At 37.0% G+C, this 21229-nt stretch overlaps 2 protein-coding genes across 2 annotated transcripts in view; one reads left to right on the plus strand and one right to left on the minus strand.

Moving 5' to 3' along the window:
* The window catches only part of LOC129359708 (inactive phospholipase D5-like), a 57618-nt gene extending 52796 nt beyond the window's left edge, over positions 1-4822 (minus strand). Inside the window, exon 1 of the mRNA XM_055029528.1 lies at positions 4503-4822. Coding sequence (XP_054885503.1) covers positions 4503-4673 — 171 coding nt within the window. The 5' untranslated portion in view covers positions 4674-4822. The remainder of the gene's footprint in view (positions 1-4502) is intronic.
* Positions 4823-10829: 6007 nt separating this feature from the next.
* Positions 10830-13079, plus strand: LOC129359709 (SLC35A4 upstream open reading frame protein-like). The gene is made up of 3 exons (XM_055029529.1): positions 10830-10920; positions 11515-11613; positions 12568-13079. The coding sequence occupies exons 1-3, from the start codon at positions 10906-10908 to the stop codon at positions 12763-12765; spliced, it is 312 nt and encodes a 103-aa protein (XP_054885504.1). The 5' UTR covers positions 10830-10905; the 3' UTR covers positions 12766-13079.
* Positions 13080-21229: the final 8150 nt, after the last annotated feature.

The raw sequence follows: 21229 nt of genomic DNA on the forward strand, positions 1-21229 counted from the left end.
CTTTTCCTCATAGACTTTCTTCCATCAGTACACGTATGTGAACCAAACTTCCTCTTGGATAGACGAGGGGGGAAAATCACCTTAGTGCCTGACAAAGTCTGACCAGCATTACTGCCAACTTGATTCATACATCAACCTCGCTCCCACTAAAGTGAAAACGCAGTCAGCTTCTCCACTACAAAATGTCAATCCCTAAAACTCCTCTGGGAGATTTCACTGTCTGTCTCAGTGATGCAGCGTTAGCCTCCCAGCCAGCCTGTCAGCTGCTGATCTGTTTTGTTTGAAACAAACTAGATCCATCAGCTAACAGAGGAAGTTAAAGATTGCACAGTGTTTCCCAGGGTGACGTGTGAATCTAAAAGCAAGCGTGTAAAGCGGAGATGACATTCGTGCGCCGAAAGTCCAGAATAACAACGGCTTGACAAAATGGACAATCTACTCAGCTCCCACTCAGAGACTTTTAATGCATCATTTAAGGCACTTAGTTTAGAAAAGCCACGTCAGTGCCACAACAAGGTGGAGCTGAAAAAAAAACATAAGCAAAACACTAATAAAAAACACAGAAAAAACCTATGCTTGTGAAAACCAACCTCAAATATTCAGCAACGAATATTTGATAGATCTTATGAAACTGTTCAAGAAGTGCTTCTGTTGTCAAGCTCAAAATGTTGCTGTTTCAGTTCGTTTCATTTCATTAATGATTTAATTATGTTTTTGTTTTGTTTTTTGCACATTTTATCATCCATAAACAATTACTAATGCTCTTGATTTGTCAAATTCATACCATTTTATATTTTTCAGGTTTTGTTATTGTCTTGTGAAACAAGTCTTGATCTCAATGGAGCCACTGGCTGGTTAATAAAAACTTGATAAAAAAGAAACTAATATTACGGTTCCCAGTGGCTTCAATGGTTTTATTACAAAAAACGTTTTCAAACTGCATATCGATCAAAAGCAGACTTAGGATCAGACGAAGTGCTTGTAGCTTTGCTGTGATGAAATATACTGCTCAAAAAAAATAAAGGGAACACTCAAACAACACAATATAACACCAAGTAAATCAAACTTCTGTGAAATCAAACTGTCCACTTAGGAAGCAAAACTGATTGACAATCAATATCACCTGCTGTTGTGCAAATGGAATAGACAACAGGTGGAAATTATTTTCATATTTATTTCATTCATTCAGATCTAGGATGTTTTATTTGAGTGTTCCCTTTATTTTTTTGAGCAGTGACCAAACAGAGCGCCGACAAAAATCAGCAAATTTGAATTTAAATGTGAGGCTTGATCAGTTTTCAGTGTGATCAGTTTTCCTTTGTGAATTATGATGTGGTAAAACTGTCTACTTTCTCCAGCAGGGCAGCACGTCTCACTTAAAGTAGGTTGGATTATATCACACTTAACAAGATGCCTGTGGAGCGACTCTTAAAAATGTTGGACCACAACTTAAAACAGTAGAACAAATGTTTCCCCTGTGGGGCTCTACTGGAAGGACACCACAAGTTTTAGCAAGTAAACATAAACAAGATACAGTTGAAACCTTATTTTTTATTTTTAGCCTTTAGAAATTATTTCAATAATTTTAATTGACCTACAAAAGAGAAGTTTAGTCTGATTTAACTTTGTATAAAAACTTGTTTTTGATTTAGTTTCAACTGTGGAAGCATGTCTTATAATTGATATGTAATAACGAAAGCATGAATTCTAAAAGAACATGCAATGCTTCTGAAATAAGTATAAAAATGTGAGCACATCAACTCCATTTATCGTCTCTGTCAGCAGATTAACTCCCACTCTTCCGGTAGATTTATGTGCAGACCATTTCTCCCAAAGAAAATTTCATTAAACATCTAGCTTTTCACGTCAGGTCCGGGAAATCGAATCCGTCAGATGTTATCAGCATTCAGCTCCCTCTATAATTTTCCCCCACTGCTCTCTAAGATCTGCAAAAAAAAAAAAAAAAAAAAAAAAAAAAGAAATATTGAATAAAAAGTATCTCACACTGAGAATTTTAAAAATCCGACTATGAAGTTGAGCACATTTATTTAGTGTAGAATGGTTTACTTATCTATTCTGGAACATCTCTATGTCTTCTTCTTATCGGGTAATATATTTTGACCATTAAGTGTTGTTTCTTTCACTAATAATGTAGTATCCTATGTTTTTGCTTTTTTGTTTTCTTTTAGAAATAATCGATTTAACTTTTATTTTAAAATCTGGTATTTTGAAGGGTTATTGATAAGATGCACTCCAACTAAGTACATTGGGCCTTTGAGACAAACAGACTCACATATCCTTCACTATCCATAACAGTTTGCATCAAGTGCTTTTCCTCATATTCATCCTCTATTTTAAGTCACTCTGGCACCTGAAGGGTTTGTTGTTCGTGTCACTTGAACACTGAGATTCGACAATATAGCAAGAGTTAGACATTTACGTTTGTGATTGTTGGATAGAAAAAGCTTTTAAAATGATGAAGCGCAGATGATTTATGGATTATTGTCCTAACTTTTACTGTCCGTCCAGTGACTTCAGTTTTTGTTTAATTAAACATACAAAACCTCATCTGAAATAACAACTTAACATAGCATATGCTATGAAGACTTGGTGATCCCAATTTAGAAATGACCATTTAGTGCTTTATATAGACTAATAGCAGAATTATAATCTGCTCTTGGACCAAAGTGGAGCAAATGCTGTGATAGGATCGCAAAAATAATGAAAAACAACTCCAGCAGCAGTAAGGCTCAGGTCCACTTTAGCTACTGTTCAATAATGCATAAAGAGCCTACATACATGTGAATGTGGCGCATTTGGTCTGCAGAAAATAAAAAAAGAATTTCCTGCGAGGTTCCACGTGTCTGTGATCTGGAATTTGTAGACAAGAAAAAACAATTTTCAAACTTAAACTTCTGTCTCCGTTCTGTGAGACTGCAGGAGGGAGACAGGCTGCTTCATCATCCCGGCTGATTATGCAGACAGACTGGGAAGCGGCTCCGAGGACCCGGCGCTGTTCGCCTCCACCATCAAATATTCAGCACGCTGCTTTTCTACACTTTTCCCTGATGCTAAATCTCCACGCTTAGAAGCCGAACGTTGAATGTTGATGCTGTTTACCTGCAGGCGGGGGAGCTTCTAGAGCCGCTCCTGACTTCTGTCTGGTAACGAATAAAACACTAGCAGCAAACAATGAATCAAAGAAGCAGCTTGTGTGAGGAAATTTCTCACCAAGTGCAAAACTCTCATGGTGAGAAATTTTGAAAAATACAAAACAGCACATGGCTGATGTGTGTCGGAGCATTCAAAAAGGCAAACATGGTCATGGTTTGGTCACCTTTGTCGCATGTCATCCCTCTTTCACGCGACCCACTCTCCTGTCTGACCACAAATACAAATACACTACAGCAAAAAAAGACCTTAAGAAAAGCTTAGTCAGATTCATGTAGTCACTAAACATCAATTCAGAGTCTTGACATGGATTCTCTTTGAATAAGGTCTGGACTTTGACTGGGCCATTCTCAGATGTGAACAAGTTTGGATCTAAACCACTTCAGAGCTCTTGCTCTGCGTTTGTCTAGCCCTGAACAAATTGTTACGAAACATCACCCAATCACTAGCTTTCCCCAACCCAGCTGGAAAATAACATGCCCACATTATGATGCTGCCGCTACCAGACACTCTCGATTTTTTAATAAACTGATTAAATGACTGAATGAATGTTAAAACACAGCCCCATTCATTTTAGCAACAACATTTTGATGATTTAGCTTATAAGGCAGGTGTGTCCAAAGTGTGGCCAGGAGGCCGTTTGAGGCCCTTCATCACATTTCAAGAATAATCTAAACTTGGTTTGATGATTAAAGTCTTAAAATCTTGAAATGGAAAATGTAATCTGCAACAAAAGCGTATTAATCCAGGATTTGTCTTAAGTTATTAGTAATGGGGACCAAAAACATTCAGTGGACTTTATTAAAATGGAGACCACGTTTAATAAACTTGGACAAATAAAGCAAGACTGAGCCAGGAAATGTAAAAAAAAATAATAATCTGGAAAGAGATGAAACATTTAGGATATGATTTGCTGTTTTGTTTTGTTTTTTTAGTTCTTAATCTGGCAAATCTGCAAGACCCCTTTCATTTTAAGCAAGCAAAGAACTACAGACATCTGACTGTTTTCCTTATTTCATTAAAATATAGTGTGTCGTTTATTGAGCGAATAAAAATAGCAACAAAAAAAAACTTTTTGCAACTATAATTGAAAGTACAAAACATTTTGTTTTGTTCTTTACCAAAAAGTACAAAACGCCAAACCGTTTGGACACCACTGCTACAAGAGTTACATCTTCATCACTGATGTTAGTATCCTGACAGCTCTGATATAGCAGCAGTCAGTGTGGCTGCAGAGATAAAACACCTTCCAGTGTCTACAGGACATGAATCTTCCTCTTCTGCATTCAGCCTCCAGGTTGTTCCAGTATTTCTCTGCATTCAGAACTTACGTGTTCGAGTTTTTCCCTCCTGCGAAGCCAAACGCTGGCCGAATAGTCCTGCTGCTGGACTGCAGTTATGATGGAGCTGGCCGGGAGTCCAGGGGGATGGAAGCCAAAGCCGATCCCCTGACCCTTCAGGTCTTGACCTCCTAGTTGGCCCCGGGCCCCTCGCGCCTCCATTGCTGGTTGTTGGATTGATTTCTGCAGCTCAGTTTTAGTTACAGCTTGTCTTTTAAAATCTATTTAAATTGCCTGTTGATGTTTTGTTAATAAGTGTTGAAAACCCTTTTTCCCCCCAGCTGCATCATGAACATTTAGCACATCACATTTCTAATAAAAATAATAGTAACAAAAACATGAGCTCCGTGCGTTCAGGTCCAGTCTTTTCAGAGATAAAAAAATATGTATAAGATTAGCATTTACAGCTTTCCTGAGATGCATCAAGAAATAGCTTTAGCTGCTGTCATACCCCGGATTTCCTTCTTCACCTCTGTGGGGATGAAGTCCAGAAACTGAAGGTAATCTTCCAAAATCGATCTGTCCGAAACGTGAGGATTCGTGTTATGACAGTGTCCTGAAAAAGTCTCTGTTTTTGATTTAGCCTGAGCCAGACCTGTTAAGCCCTCAGCAGACCAGAGACTCTGACTAACAGTGATCAGGGCTTCCACTGATCCAGGCATCCCCGGTGTGTGTGTGTGCATGTGTGTGTGTGTGAGGAAGAGAAGGAGAAGGGAGGGTGCTGGCAAACCCAGAGAAAGTGAGGCAGGGTAAATGGAGTGCAGTATCACACAGAGAGAAAGAGAGAGAGAGGAAGGACCCCAGTGAGAAACACCAGTGGAACCAGTGGATGGACACACCCATTTCTATTTCTCTCTCTCTCTTTTTTATACCTTCCTTTCACTCTCTCTTTTTTTCAGTCCTTCCTTGGTTCACAAATGTTTCTCTTTTAATTGATGTTTTCATGTTTTCCTTTCCTTTAAGTTAATAAATGTGTAAACCACACACACACACACACACACACACACACACACACACACACACACACACACACACACACACACACACACACACACACACACACACACCTAGCTCTATCAAAGCAGAGTGGTGCAGTGGAGCTGCAGCACCTCTCTTCCCTTACCTTGCCTCGTCGTGCCAGAGAAGCAACAGAGCCGAAAACCTTTAATTGGCACCTTCTGGGCAAACTCCTACACTGCAAAATACTCATTTACTTTATTATTTCAGCCTCCGTTGAGAAAGAAGCGGCTTGCCTTGATATGTATTTAAAGCCCACTACAACCACAGTCGCAGTCCTGCAGCTTTTGTTTAATAAGAAAGGTTGCCCCCCCTTCAGGGGGATGTGTCGCCAAAACAGCGGCTGTGAAAAGAGAATGGAGTTCCCACGACGTGAGCAAGACAACTTTACTTCCACACACAAACACGGTATGAACAGTGGGATCATTAGTGGCTGGCAGCCAGAGAGCCTTGTGCACTGAAATGGAAATGATGGATCTTAATTGGATGCCAGAACCTCCAGGTTCTGTCAAAACTTTAACCATCAACTTAGAGAACTGAACAATCTGCTTGATGTTTTTATGTAAAAAACTAAAATAAAATAAGAAAGGACCATTAAGTAATTTTAAAAACGTTGCACTGCCAGGGAAATAGGGGGAAATCAATGAAGCTAGCTTTAACATCTAATATATCTAGTGATATTGTCATCCTTTCTGGCAGATATGACAGTCATATTCACTTAATTAGAATAGTGTCTTATTTCTGTTCCTCTGTTGTCTAAGGTAGTGTAACTACACTTACACTGATGCTTTAAAAACGCTATTCCTGTCCATTATGGTAATTTTCCACTTACGGCTAATAAAAACAAATAATTTGAGATTACAATAATACATCAGACAAATACAAAAAATGTTTTTAACACAGAAATGTTGGCTTAATGAAAGGTAACGAGAATTGAGATGCATGTTTAATCTGACTGCCTTATCAGAAAGCAGATTATAGATGGTTGAATAGAACTACTTTCCTGTGCGTCTATTGGAAAAAATTGTTTTTATTAAAACGACAAGAGGGCCAGGTTGCATTTTGAGTAGTTTGTCTTACTTTTATTTTAAAATGTCCTTTAAAAAGTATTGACACACATCTTAAAAATGAATGGAAAACTCTATTGGTATTACACCAATTAAGCGGTCCTTTTAATGCACTGATGGTGGTGTGTAATGTATAATGTCTCTTATAGGACTTTTAGCACATTTGGAAAGAAGAAGCGCAAACTTTAGTTTGAGTTTTGAGCACCACTTTGAACAAGCTTCATTTCCTTGCAATGTGGTGTTTTATTTATTAACCAAATAAAATAATGGTAGGCAGGATTGCTTAAAGTCTGTTTAACTTTTTATTGGAAAAGATGAACTCTGGAAGACGTTTCAGTTCATTGATCTAAAGTTGAAAGGCTGAGGTACGTAGAGTTATTGAATAGTTAATCTTACAGGAAGCCAAAGCAGTGCGTCTGAACTGTCCACCATGCTATTGATTCAAAGCTACAGTCAAGAGAAATGTTGTGCATTAAAATCATTTCCCCCACCTCCCACCAAAGTCAATAAAAGCTGACTTCTACTGGTGGATTAAACAAATGCTGAGGTTACTGGGCATTCAGAAAAAAACTAGGACAATAATCCATAATTCATCTGCGCTTCCTCATTTTCTCATGTGGCAGATAATCTGTTGGTTCCCAGAAAATGCTGAGTCATGCACTTTTGGGAGGAAGTGGGCACATTACGTCGAGCTCCTTCCCCTGCCCAACCACTTCTCCTGCTTTCAAGTCACATTCCTCTCTGCAAAGCAGCAGCGGCCAGCGAACGTCAGTGGAAACACCGACTGAATACTGAACATGCAGGTTAATTAGAGCACTTCACTGAACATGGGCCAACTCTGTCCACCCACCCACACACACACACTCACACGCACCCACGAAAAGAAGCCTGCTGCTTCCTAAAAAGCTTTGAGATTTGAGGTTTGAGAGGAAAAGCTTCTGGCTGTTTGGTACACAACAAGGACGTACGATTGATGAAACGCTTTCATTTCATTACCTGGGTCAAAAGTGATCCCCAGCTGGAAAAAAAAGACATAAATTAAAGCGCAAAACTTTCAGGGAAAGCTTTGCAGGCTATTTGCATCATTGCTGTTTGCAGAAAACAGCATTGACGTAAAACGTCACATCAGTAAAACATATGACAGAGTTTATTGGCGTCAAAAGCAGCAGAGCATTTGCTGTCATTAGCCGTGTGTTTATACCACAGCAGAGAGACAGGGTGGGAAGGCAGCAGGCAGTAATTTATTAATGCAGTCATCGGTACAGCAGCCTTAAGTGAATTATTAGTCAGGAAATGACAACTACTTATTTGTTTGGCTAGGACAGGCTAGCCAATTTTAAACAGTTTATATTGAACACTTCAAAGATTAGGAAAATAAGAAAGTTCAGAGCAGTTTTGGGTTATTTTCCTTCATATTCTGAGGCATTGGGTTTGACTGAGTTTGTAAAACTGCCACCATCCATGACTATTTATATTTACTTATTTATTTTACTCTCATATATTAAATCCAGATACATAATTTTGGGGGTTTTGGTCAGTTAAAATGAACAAACTTACCGCATTTTTCCTAAATAGTTTCTTTTTAATTAATTTTTCAGCTTTCTAAGATTTTTTAAAATCCTCAGTATTTGGTAAAATTCTTACTTAAGCCGCATAACTTTGACCAAATATTTCTGGTTATCCTTCTGTCAGCTTTTCAAAATAGTTTGCAGCAATTTTGACCCATTTCCCCCCAGACATAACTAGTCAAACGCAGCAAAGTTTGTAGGCCAACTTGCTCTTCAGCTCTCTGTACAATTTTTCTGAAATTTAAATCGATCTTTAACTTGTCAGCTGATGTCTTGAGAATCCACATCGGTTCTTCATAATTCCATCCATTTTGGAAAGTGTACCTGTCCCTTCAAGTCCGCAGGCAACACAGATGGTGCTGTCACCTTCACAGATGTGAAAATGTTTTCAGGTTTTCCCTCCAAACATCACGACTGTCATTATAGCCAAACCCTTTAATTTTAGTATCAACACATCCCTGGACACATCTGTGGATCCTGGGTTTACAAACTGTAGCATAGCTGTTTTTGAACAAGTCCAAATTGACAGTGTCAAGTTTCTTGTCGTCATTTTCTTGTTTCTTGGGTTTTTGACACATAAACTTTGCTTCAGTACACATTTATTTCTGCAACCCAAAACTTGCAACCTGCTTAAAAACATGGTGTCATCTTGATATCTTCTCAGTTTAAAGAAAGTAGTGACAACATTTCTAAAAACAAAAAACAAAAAAACATTGATGTTCTATATCAAGTTAAATAGGGGTGATTCTGATCACTCTAAATGCAGAAAACAAGAGATTTCAAGATGAATGCAGCAAAACACTGACAATCAAAGAATATTTAGATTAAAAAAGAAAAACCTGTCAAAGCCACTGTAGATAAAATGAATATTCAAATAAATTATTTCCCACAAACCTCTATAAACTCAAAAACCCATTTGGATCACTAATTAGATTAACAGCACCAACCTTTTTCTGTCTTTTTGACAGTAAAATGTTAACAGGCTTATTAAATAATGGGTGGTGACATTATAGCCTGTAAGCTATAAAAGACAAATATTTATTTTCGGAATATAAATAAATTTGTGTTTTTCCCAAAGCTCATTTCATGCACTCTGGCCTATAGGTCTGTCTTTTCTTGACGCTCATGGTACATAGACACACTTCCTAGCAGACATAAGTGAAATCCCTGCACCATAAGCTTCTGTGACCTTTCCTTTATGGAGGCGTCCAAGGATTAGTCAGCCAAATGGGACAAAGCCACAATCAATAACTGCGCTAAATCATCAACAGCAGTGAAGATCAGAGACGCCTTACCTCCATGGCTCCTTAAACACCTCCTTTCCTCCGGAGGGACGAGCTTAGACAGGGATTCAACTCGTCTAACAGTATGCAGAGTGCCACTGCGGCTTAAATGTGTCAAATCTATCTGGGATAAGCCAGAGTGAGGAGGTTAATGCACTGTTTCCTAAAAAGGTTACAGAAGGTGTGAAAAGTGGTAAAAATCATCTTCAGCAAAGTAAATCTTTCTAAATCCACTAGAGCGTTTCCACCCGCAGTTTTTGCTTGATCTTTGTGTCTGATCAGAATAAACCGTGCTCCCACTGAGCTCTCCGTGCTTCATCTTTCTCAGTCTTGCAGCACATTCCCACTCTCACCGTTTTCAGATCCTGTTTTTGATCAGCCCTGCAGGCCTTTAGTTCACACACGAAAAATTAACCTTTAGTTCACACACGAAAAATTAACCTCCAGAATATTTTTAAATGCTGCTCAGACAGTCCAATAACACGTCATAAAATATTTATGTGGGCAATGTTTGTTTTACAGCCTTTATATTTTATGTTAATTTAGCATTGATCTCAAATTTATGGCCGTCGAACTGTTTCTAAGATCCTTGATGGATTTGTGGGGTTTTTACTATTTTGCTTGTGAAGTGTTTCATTTTGTTCCTAATTGACCTGCATATACAATAAATGTGACTTGACTTGACTACATCCTCTACAACAATGGAAAGAAACCCAAAGCAGGGCATGACCTCAGAATTAATGACCTTCTTCATAAAAGCTGAACAGCTCCTCAAAGGAAAAGGCATCCCTATCGCATATTACTGCAACTCGAATGTTGGTTGCTGTGTGATTTCTGTTCATTTTCTGTCGGCAGGCAAGCGATCAGAGCAATAAGAACAAGAGGAAACTAACAAGAAGAGTATGGAGTTGTCTTTGGAAAAGGAAGATGAGGAAAAACCGAGGGAAGGGGCATAATTGATGGAGACAGAACAAACTGAGACCTGAACCAAAACACAAAGTAAAAAAAATCTGACCAAATACTCAAAAAGAACTGAGAAACTCAGAACAAAGAAATCAGTATTGACAGAAAGACCTTAGTGACCGTAACATAAATAAGAATCAACACACAAAGCTTATTAATCATAGCATTTGTTGCTTGTATTAATTTAAGTGAGGAGAGCTAGATCCATTAGATCTTTAAAAATAAAATAAAAAAAATAATTAAAGGAATTAGCTTTTGAAGGATTTCAAAGCATAGAAAATTATAATATATCAGGGTAATTTCAATCAAACTTAAAGTCATAGTTGGAGATGTAACATTTGGTGTATTTCCTGTTTCAGCATCATTGCAATACATCCCCCACATCACTTGGTGGCGGTAATTCACCAACCGCATTTTGTTAATAGCCACAGAAAAAGAACTGTTAGTTCTTCTCGTCTCAAACAACCAGGGAGACTCTGTTGGATAAATCGTAGCAATGTCAGACGATAAGGTCGGTACTTTTATTATCAAACTCTCTTTTGAACGTGAATGTTGAATTTAGGCCGCCCTGTCATTGATGTAGCCCTTCGTGTGGTCGGTTAGCATTAGCTTCGAGCTATTTCAGTCAGAATAGCCTTTTCCTATTTGTTTTTGCAATTGAACTCTCGTGTAAAGCGCTTTAAAGTAAAGGGAACCGATAGCAAATACTACAATCACTATCAAGCTGTTAAATAACAAAAAAAAACTTTTGCTCGATGTTTTTTCGTCACAGTTTATATGCTTAAATAGTTTGTTTATGGGGTAAAGTTTGAGCCTAGTAGAGCATAATATGAGGTTTTCAAATGGATGTAAACACACTGAGCTCCAGCAGACTGTTTCAGGAAGCACTTTCCACGGAGTTTCTTCTCTGACACTGATCCACATTGCAGTGAAACTAAAAGAAAGGAAAAAAAAAAAAAAACTAAAATTAGCCAGTAGAAAGACACATTTTGCGATAACTGAATATTTACTGGGAAAGTGGTAAATTACTATGATGAATTAGTTCTGTAAACCCTGCTTTAAGAATCCCCCGTTTGTCTGTGTGTTTCTACGGATGTGAATGCAGAATCCTCTGGGTCAGCTCAGGGACCTGGTGGAGCTGAAAGACCAGCTGGAGGACATCCAGAAACGAGTGGAGGATGAAATACAAGCTGGGATTCCTCCTGTAAGCCTCACACTGGAACAAACGTGCAGATCTGCAGGTTCAGGTTAAATGACAGACATCATTTAGAGAGGAAATGGTCTGTATAAACTTTGATAATAATATATTTGAGGGTGAAAGTGTTATATACACACACCCCTCACTCTCACTGGTTCATATTTTGCCTCTCGAACTTTCAAGGTTTAGAATGTGTTTTAAAGATTGGACTTGGACATTGTATTGTTCCTCTGTTTACTCCAGTCCTTCTACCAATTCACCATAGCTGCTATTCAGATTTTGTACCAATTGTCTATAATTTCTATCCCCCCCAAAAAAATGCTTGTCTCTGTTGAGTATTAGTATTTTTATTTTTTATAAGGAATTATTTTTGATAAGTATGGAGATTGGTGTAATTCTCAAATCTCTTGCACAGTTAAGTCTTCAAAAATATCACATATCGGGACCTCTGATCAAACAAAAATATAGTAAATTATAGGTAATTATTCAGCAGCTGTCAAAACAGCCTAAATGATGTAATTAGTATGCAATGAAATTATTATTATTATTATTATTATTATTATTATTATTATTATTTTGGTGCTCAATGGGTAGAAAACATCCCAAACTACAGAAGTAACAAAATGGCAAGGCTTAGAAATGACAAAATATTTGTAATCAAAGTAAAATGATTTTACTTTGATTACAAATATTTTTTGTTTGTTTTATTTCATTGAACATTCTGAATTATTCAAGTAGATAAATTTATACTTAAAATTGGGTCTTTCAGCTTGCTTGCTACTGTTCAAATCAAGTTCAAATAAGTGCAGTAATATTCAGCCTGCTGTCTTCACTTTGAACTTCACTTGGAAACAGTGTCTTAATCTTCTGTGTCTTTGGAAATGATGGCTGAACTGTGAGCGAATGTTGCTGTGAATCAGCTGGAGAAACCACCAGCCTGATTCTTCTCGTCTTTTCCAGGGAGGCAGTCTGCTCGCTTCTCCGTTCTTGAAGGGTTTCCTTGCCGGTTACGTGGTTGCCAGGCTACGCTCTTCGGCGCTGATGGGAGTCGCAATAGGAACATGCACAGGGATGTACGCGGCACAAAACTATGCTGTACCAAATATCGAAAACACCGTCAAGGAGTACATACAGAACCTGAAAGGACGACGTAAATGAGGAGGAAGTGGCAAAATAGAGAAAGTTTACAACATCGAAGTGACGCTGGTACAGCTCTGATCTGCTCTTTATATAACACTCAGTCCCAATTTGATAACTATTTTTATTTTTTTTGTATCATGTTGAGCTAAATTCATCCTAAATGCAGAGAGCATTTAATGAGAATTAAAATGAAAATATTTGCAGTTGAAAAGAGGAGAAAATATGTATTTTGAGAGGATCCCCAGAGATGGAAATGGAAACGCATTGTGACAATTTTACCAAACAAAAGTGGGGAGAACAAAAAAAAAACAATACATTGGTCAGTTTCAACATGTAATAACGCTCATACTCACAATTGCTCTGTCTCCCAACTGCTATAAAAGAAAAATAAGTAGCAGAATATTTAATTAAAAGAACATTTGTGAATATATAATCTGAGTTTATGGGAAAGCTCAAAAGTTGGGTATTTTATAAAGCTAAATAAGAATGAGCAAAATAAAATGTACGCACCTGCACAAGAGCAAAGAGCAGCAGAATATGTTTGGTAGACATATTCTAATTACAGACGCACTAATCAGCCAATCAGAGACAACAAATCACCACTTCATCATGTGAATTGCTGAAAATATCTGCTAATATTTCCCCCATTCATTCAATTAATCATGATTAACGAAGACCCGCATCACTGGTCCATAATGAACCAAAATTATGTCTTTTTTTAGTTGAATAAAAATCATGTGGAACATAAAGAGATATACTTCCATTCATAACTTTATGCTGGATTTAAACTACTTGCCTGTGTAAAAAGATCCTGGATCACATGTTTTTTTTTCTTTTGTGTTTAAGGCTTTAGAAAATAAAATGGGAATCGGCCCAGATGTTAAAGAGAACTGGAAATATGTGTTGGCCAGTAAAAGCTTGATTATTGCATTTTTAATTTTACAATAATGCTGTGGTATTGCTCACCACCAATTATGAGTTTTCTTCAGCATCTCATGCCCTCAGTCGATCAAAAATGACCTACAGGCGCCTTAATCAATGTATTTTGTTTTTGTTTTTTCTGTGTAAAAGCCTCAGCCTGGCCCTGAGCGTACATCTCTGTGTAACCCGTTAGATCCCAACTGTTTTTTTTTTCTTTTATTATTATTATTTGCAGGTGATAGAACATTTATGGTACAAAGTGGCTTGCCTACAGCACTTTCCTTTTTTGGTTACAGAATTCATGTAACTATTGTTTTTGCTGAATGTTTAAAATTACTTTCCTGTTTTACATGTTGGACACATTTTTGCCCCACCCAATGCATCCAACTCTCCCGTCTCCACTTGTCAACAATTCGTATCGTAGTTTGAAGTGTGCGCAAAAGCTAAAAATACACTTAAATTATGTGTAGTGTCATTGCCCCAGAGAATATCGGTGGAAATTTGTTTTATGTGTCAAGAGTGCCTAATCTGGTTTGGACTTGACTTTAACTCATCTCATGCCATGTGTGCAATAGCCTTTTCCTCTCAGATCTGGCTGCCTGTTTAATGCTGGAAACCAGTTGGTTCCTTGTATTTTTGCACTTCTTTTAGAGATTTAAACTTGTTACGTTATTTTTGAGAAAGCTATATTTACCATATAATGTGTCAAAAACTTGTTTCTTAGATATTTAACATATTGGACAAAATTCACTTTTTTGCATGTGTCCACTTTATCTTAAAAAGCCCCCTGCTGGTTGGCTGCAAGATTATTGAAGCAATTCTAGCGTCAAGTTTGAATTGCGATTAATTTGAAGATATTTAAGAAAAAAAATGTTGGAATAGGTTGGAAATGTCACATTTTTTCCCATCTGCATGACTATAGAGCAGCATGGGGATTTTTCACACCACTGATAGTTTCCATTGCGATGTAAAAGGGCACATCTGTTGGAAAAATCAAGCCACAGCTGAAAATCTGATTTGAAACTGTTTTTGGTTGTGTAATTTTGTTGTTTTAAAGTTGCCTTTGAAGGTAAAGCAGAAAATCATTCATATCTGAAACAGAAGAGTGAAGATGTGCCTACTGACAATCATTTTGTTTCCTTTGTATTGCTATGCATGGTTTGGTGTTTTGAGTTTTCTGTTTTGCTTTTAGAAGTATTCTCCTGGAATTATTTTGCACTACTTCATTTTTCTTGAACCTGTTTTTATTTTTTTCCTGCCTGCCTCCACAGATTGAAATTCCACTGAGACGTTATTAAAAAAAAAGAAAAAAAAAAACTCATCAAAACTGTAACAGATTTATTTCAGTTGTTCAAATAAAGAAAAAATGACAACTGTGTTTGTTTTATAAATTGTTTTTAAAATACAGATTAATACACGGTTTTCTCCTAATTTTTGACATCCATATACGAAATATCAAATTTTTTTTTTTTGGTGTTACAGAATCAGAATAAAATAAAATTATTTAGCCATCCATGAGATGCATGTTAAAAGGACCTGCAGTCACTTTATTGCTTGCACATCAGTTGCAGGAAAGTAGAAAACATTAAAGAAATCCAATTAATGATAAAATCAGTAACAATGAACACCACCACCAAACTATCTTTATTTAAATTGTTGTAAAAAAGCTGGCAAAGCTGGAAGATGTCCTCAGAAATTGAACTGATGTCAGTTTCTGTTCATTAGAAAGAGATTCAGGCATCAGCTGCAATCTAAAAAACAAGAATAAAATTTAATGTGAGCACATCCTTACAATATGTATACAGTTATTGGAATTGCTTATAAACTACAGTCAGCCAAAAATAGAAAAATGAGTAACATAAAGCATTTTTTATTTTTTCCAAATGATTATGTTATTCACTGAGGGGGAAAAATTGATCCAAACCAAGCTGGCTGCATATGAAAGAGTAACTGCCCTGTTGTTAAATGATAAATGTAATTAAAGCCTTTTTTAGAAGCTGGTTTCGTTTCATTGACACACCCAGACCTGATTGCAATCAGTATAATCAACAAATGGCTTAAACAGAACATGTCTGACAACGTGAAGTGAGCTAAAATGTCAAATAGTGACCAATCAAAGTCGATTCTAAAAAGAGTCAAGAGCAGATGAACACTGTAAGAAAAACGGTCACAAGAAACAGTTGAACTAGTCAAACTATAAAGAGCCACACACGCTCTCTAGTAGAAAGTCATGAAAGATACCTCACTATAAGAGACTTTAAGCTCAAACTAAGCTAACTAGTAAAGTCATCTGAATGAAACTAAATTAAAACAATCCTGCAAAAATTCCTCCACTCACTAGTTACCACAAAAGTTTATTTGTAGCTGCTGTCACCAAAGTTTAGGTTTAGGAATCAGCAGTTGCATCTTTGTGTGCTGGGTTGGTTTGGATCAAGTATTTTTCCCTTTATAGAAGAGATCATCTTTTGAAAACAGCATTTTCAAAAATTTCAGGAAAACTGAGCGCCACATTAAAATTTGTTTGAAGTTCTGAAACACACAATCTCAATCAGAACAGCAGGTTAGGGTTCAAGTAGTTTTTAGCCGAATATTATTGTTATAAAAAATTGTTTACTCACGAAATTCTGGTTGAGAGTCATCAGACCTCCTACAAAAAACAAACATTTAAATGTCAGTAACCTCTTATCTATTGTCAGGATACTAAAATAATATAATAAAAGATTAATTCTATTAATCATATCAAGAATACTTTGAAAAATCCATAAAGTTTTTTATATTTGTAAAACAAATTGGGCCAAAACAGTTTCCAGTTGATAAAACAAAATGCAGTCATCTCCATTATTTATTTCACAAAATCTGAAGGCCACAGTATCTCACCAGAAGAGGCAGATCCGATGCAGCTCTGGTCTCCGGGAATCGGTTGCCCGTCGGCTGGGTTCACACACCAGCACTGATCCTGGAAGCACTGCCGGGGCGTGTACAGACCCAGCCTGTCGCACCTGGGGAAGAAGCCAGGCATCGGGCCTGGATTCACACCAGCAGCCTCCAGCTGGCACTGGGTTATGGGAGTGGCTGGAAGAAAGGGTATTAAAAATTTGTTACCGCACTTGTTTGTTGGTTATGTAGACAAGATTATCCCATTAATTGTGTGGAAGTAGGTAATTTAAGCAGAAACATACTGGTTTTTTTAGTTCCGCTTGATTCCTCCTGCAGCGCAAAAAAAAAATAATTAAAAATTAACAAAAATAAGAGGTGACTTGCTTTGACAAAAATAAAAGATATTTACTTCAAGAACACATATTAATATTACACATGTTGGAGGGAGGGAATTACGGAAGTGGACTAAAATCATCATTTACCTCCATGGTGGTATCCATCATCTCCAGTGCAGGGCTCATGGGGATATGCATCCTCACAGGCACCGAAGCTGCAGACGAAAAGACAAGCAACCTGTGAGAATCTGTCCTCTACACAGGCCTCCTCGGTGTTTAATAATGTTCAGTGTGTAGAGGCGCTTGAGGACAAACCAGTATGGTTTTCTAACTATATTGACCCGAGAGGCTCATTGAAAAACGCCTGACTACAGCGGTGGTCAGATGATTCAACAAGCTGTGTCTGAGCTCCAGCCACTTAATTCTGAAGTTCAACAATTTGGAAGAGGTTTTCCACCAGGATGCTCAGCGCGATTCTGCCACCATCAGGCGTAAAACAAAACAAAACAAAAAAAAATCTTGACAAACCTTCTTAGAAAGTCAAGCCTTAACTCTTTCAAACACTCTTCTTTTCATTATGGCAAATTTAAGTTCAGACTGTCTTGTTCAGTGCCCTCTCAGTCTGTTGATAGAAAACTTGTTTCTTTATCAACAGTTCATCATAGGCTTGAATCTTGTGGGGTTTTTCTTGTTTGTTCTTGAACATTATTATTAATTTCCCTTTATGTGAGGATGACAGCTCAGGTGCGATACTTGTAACATTTGAAAACTTGAACAGTTTAAACAGAAAAAAACACTGCCAATGCTTTGCTTTGAATAGGGAACTCTTTATAAGTCACTCTTATTTTTCTAAGAGGTTTGATTAGTGATAACCGTGTGCTGAAAGTAAAAGGAATGAATGTACTAAAACATAATTAATTCCATCTTTTATGTTCTCAGCTATGACTAATGTTAAAAAAAAAAAACCCATTAAATTACTAACACTGTTGACAATCCATTATATATTCACGGCAAAGAAAAAGAAAAAAAGCCTATATTACAATACAATGCTCCTAATGTGCACTGAGTGTCGCTTCCTTACCAGATCCTCCATTGGTCATCCGCATGTTCATTCTGTTCTGATTCTCCAGCTGATCCCCCAGACTCTTGATGTCGCCGCGCTGGTTGACCAGAAAGTAGGCGATCGCTACCTGACCCACGATCAGCACGCCGGCCAGCAAGGTGATTCCTGCCACCTTGTAGGCCCGGGTGGACCGGGGCCTGAAAAGAGACACGAGGAGGAGAGAAGAGGCTTTTTTGTTGTTGTTGTTGTTCTGTTATTAATTAAAAGAAGGTAAAAGAAATCTGTAATTCTGGAGTCACAGTTAGTAAATATAAACCAGATTTTTTTTTTTCATATAATGTTCTCTAAAAGAGGAACTTAGCCCTGGGTATTCACCACATACACCAGGTGTGTCAAACTCATTTTCGTTTTGGGCCAAATCAAGACCATGAAGGCTCTTAAAGGGCCGGTTGTGCCAGAATGTGTTGATAAAACCTGTTCACAAACTGTTAATATGTCAATGAATTCTTAAAATTACATAATATTATTGAAGAGCTTTTCAGTCCCTTCAGGAATAAATGCGACTATTTACCCACTGTATAAATCATGGATTATAATCATACATCAACTAAATTCTCAAGAAACTGGAGGGATTGATTGACACAAATTGGCAGTAAACAGATAAGAACTGCATTGATATAATTGATAATATAATATTTTATCACACTTAGTGTTTAGTCTAGTCTGTGGAGGGCCACATAAAAAGCTATGGCGGGCCAGATTTGGCCCCCGGGCCTTGAGTTTGACACATGTGACATACACCCACAGATGACATCAGTTGTTGCTAACTAGATACGTAGAAGAAAGTTTGGGAAATTTTTTTTTTTTCCATTTTTTTAATCAACCGTAGCTGCTGGAAATTTCTCTTAAATTTATAAAAATATACTTCCTCTGAGCGCTATAATACATTCTATAATTATACTGCGATCCAGAACCACAGAGACTAAAACATTACACTTTCTTGGATCTCAAAACGCTGAAGTAATATTTGTTCATACAATTTTTTCAGTGACTTTTACAGACTTGGGCAGAGTAACAACCTTCATAATGGACCATAAAATGTGTAATTTCAAATGCGAGTTCATCTATCAGTAAATGTAGAGGGTTTTTTTTTTTGTTTTTTTTTTATCTGGTCCAGTTCCAATATTTCAAACTTCATTTTTAATTGCAAGATGGAAATAAATTTAATAGGTTATCCATTGGCTCATTTTAAAATGTCCAAGGGATTCAACATAAGAAATCAGTAAATAGCAAAGCAGTGATTACCTGTAAGTTGTTCCTCACATTATTTAGAATGAAAAAAAATAGCTGGAGCATAAACTACATCCAAACTTCCTCGATTCAGTAACGTAACACAATATTTTACAATGATGTAGAACAAAAGTGAATCTTTGGTTCCCAAAAGGAGGAGGATTTTAAAAAACACCAACATCAGTGTTATACAAAGACACAAACCTCTGATCATTACAAAAAAAGAAAAGATAAATAAAATAAACTCATGAATTTTGATGAAAAACACAAAACACTCCCTTCCTTACCCCTGAGCTGGTGGGCCCACATTGACGACTGTTTCTCCAAGGAGAGGTTGAGTTGGGATCTCTGGGTCAGACATTTCTCACTCAAAACACCTGGAAACACAATCAGGACACTGATGCTGCTGTTAGGAAGTGAAGAGATGACGGACGAGGTGGTGCGTACCTTCTGTTAGAGCAGGACGGAGGTTGTTTCGCAGTAATGACCGAAGTCTCTGAGATTTGACTCTTTTCACGGATCTGAGTCAGACGGAAGTGAAAGCGATTGGAAGGAAAACCCAGACGCGCTCTCCGGACAAGCCTGGTTCTGCTGCGGCTGGACGCCTTTTGGGGTTTTTTTTCTCTCGTCTTGATTTTGTGGTTGGCTGCTCACTCCGACTCGTCATCTGTTACCAAGAGAAGCAGAGAGACATCGGCTTGAAGACACTTGTTGAAATCCCCGGTACAAACACTCAGGCCGCTTCACATATTTTACCAACAATAACAATATCTGTCAACAAACAACATGTTGTTAAGTTTGTAAAAAAAAAAAAAGAAGAAAGAAAGTGTTTTTGTGAATGAAAATATTTATATAATCCTAGATCAAGAATTTTGAATGATTTTATTTTATTTTGATTGCAGTTGTGTCTTTGTGATTACAACTTTCATTTTGTGACATCAGCTTAACATACTTAAGAGCTTTCAGTGTTTTTTTTTTTTTTTTTTTTTTTTTTGGAATAAACAAAATAAACATGTCAAATATCACAATTATAATGGATAATTGGTTTAGTTCGGAAATTTCCCAATCCAAAATGTTGAATCTGCAGTTCAGTCATTAGAAATTAGTATGAGGATAATGCAATAGAATAGAATAGAATAGAATAGAATAGAATAGAATAGAAAAAATGAAAAAGAACAAAAGGTCTTATTTGAATAGGGATTTTGCTTTCCACACATCATGGGCAGCTTAACATTATTGTTTATGTTTGATTTGAAGAGGGAAGCACAAGAAGTGAGAGGGAATTATAAAGTTTTAATGATTTATTCAGAACAGTAAGAAAACAGCTGTTCATCTATTTTTCCTTTGGTTTCTTGTTGTTGGATCTCCCAAGCACGGAAACAAAAGAGTTTTATAGCTGATCGATACAAATCCAAATTTTTCTTGTTTTTTAAAGTGATTGACTTCACATTGGCAGCCTCTGTCTATACTCTGTCAGTTTTAATGATAAATTCATTAATTATTTGATGTGCATGTCATGTTTGGTGTGATGTTGGATGGTTGGACATTTGTTGAATGAGAGGACCTGGTTTATGAACACATTTCAGAATCATAATAATTTATAAACAACATGTCTGAGATAGTTCTGGTTCTGGTGTTATTAACCGGAAATCCAACCAGCTTTTTTCAAATCCTTGTTGTGATGCTTGTGGTTGCTTTGAATTTCTTTTGTATCTCTAGTTTTTCTTCCTGATTTTGATTTCCCTTCACTGTTGTTGCTTCAGAGAAGTTTCTCTTAATAGAGGCATTTAGTTGCATCATCCACCTGAATTCAGATTTTAGCCTGCAGTTTGGTTCTCAGTCTTCAGAGGTGGAAAAAAAAAAAAAACATTGTAAATGGATTTATGTCAGAAAATAACTGAATTGGATAAAAGCTATAAATACTGAGACAAAAAATAGTCGAGAATTTGGTCTTAAATAATGAAAAATTCTCCATGTCTCATAATGATAGTAGTTA

The sequence above is a fragment of the Poeciliopsis prolifica genome, unplaced genomic scaffold (genome assembly GCF_027474105.1).
Source record: "Poeciliopsis prolifica strain line A6 unplaced genomic scaffold, Auburn_PproV2 SCAFFOLD005, whole genome shotgun sequence".
NCBI classification, from domain to species: Eukaryota; Metazoa; Chordata; class Actinopteri; order Cyprinodontiformes; family Poeciliidae; genus Poeciliopsis; species Poeciliopsis prolifica.

What these genes read in the sequence shown, in the direction of transcription:
- LOC129359709 (XM_055029529.1), top strand. An exon ending in TACAAGCTGGGATTCCTCCT is followed by an intron (nt 11,614 to 12,567) that starts GTAAGCCTCACA and finishes CGTCTTTTCCAG; the next exon opens with GGAGGCAGTCTGCTCGCTTC.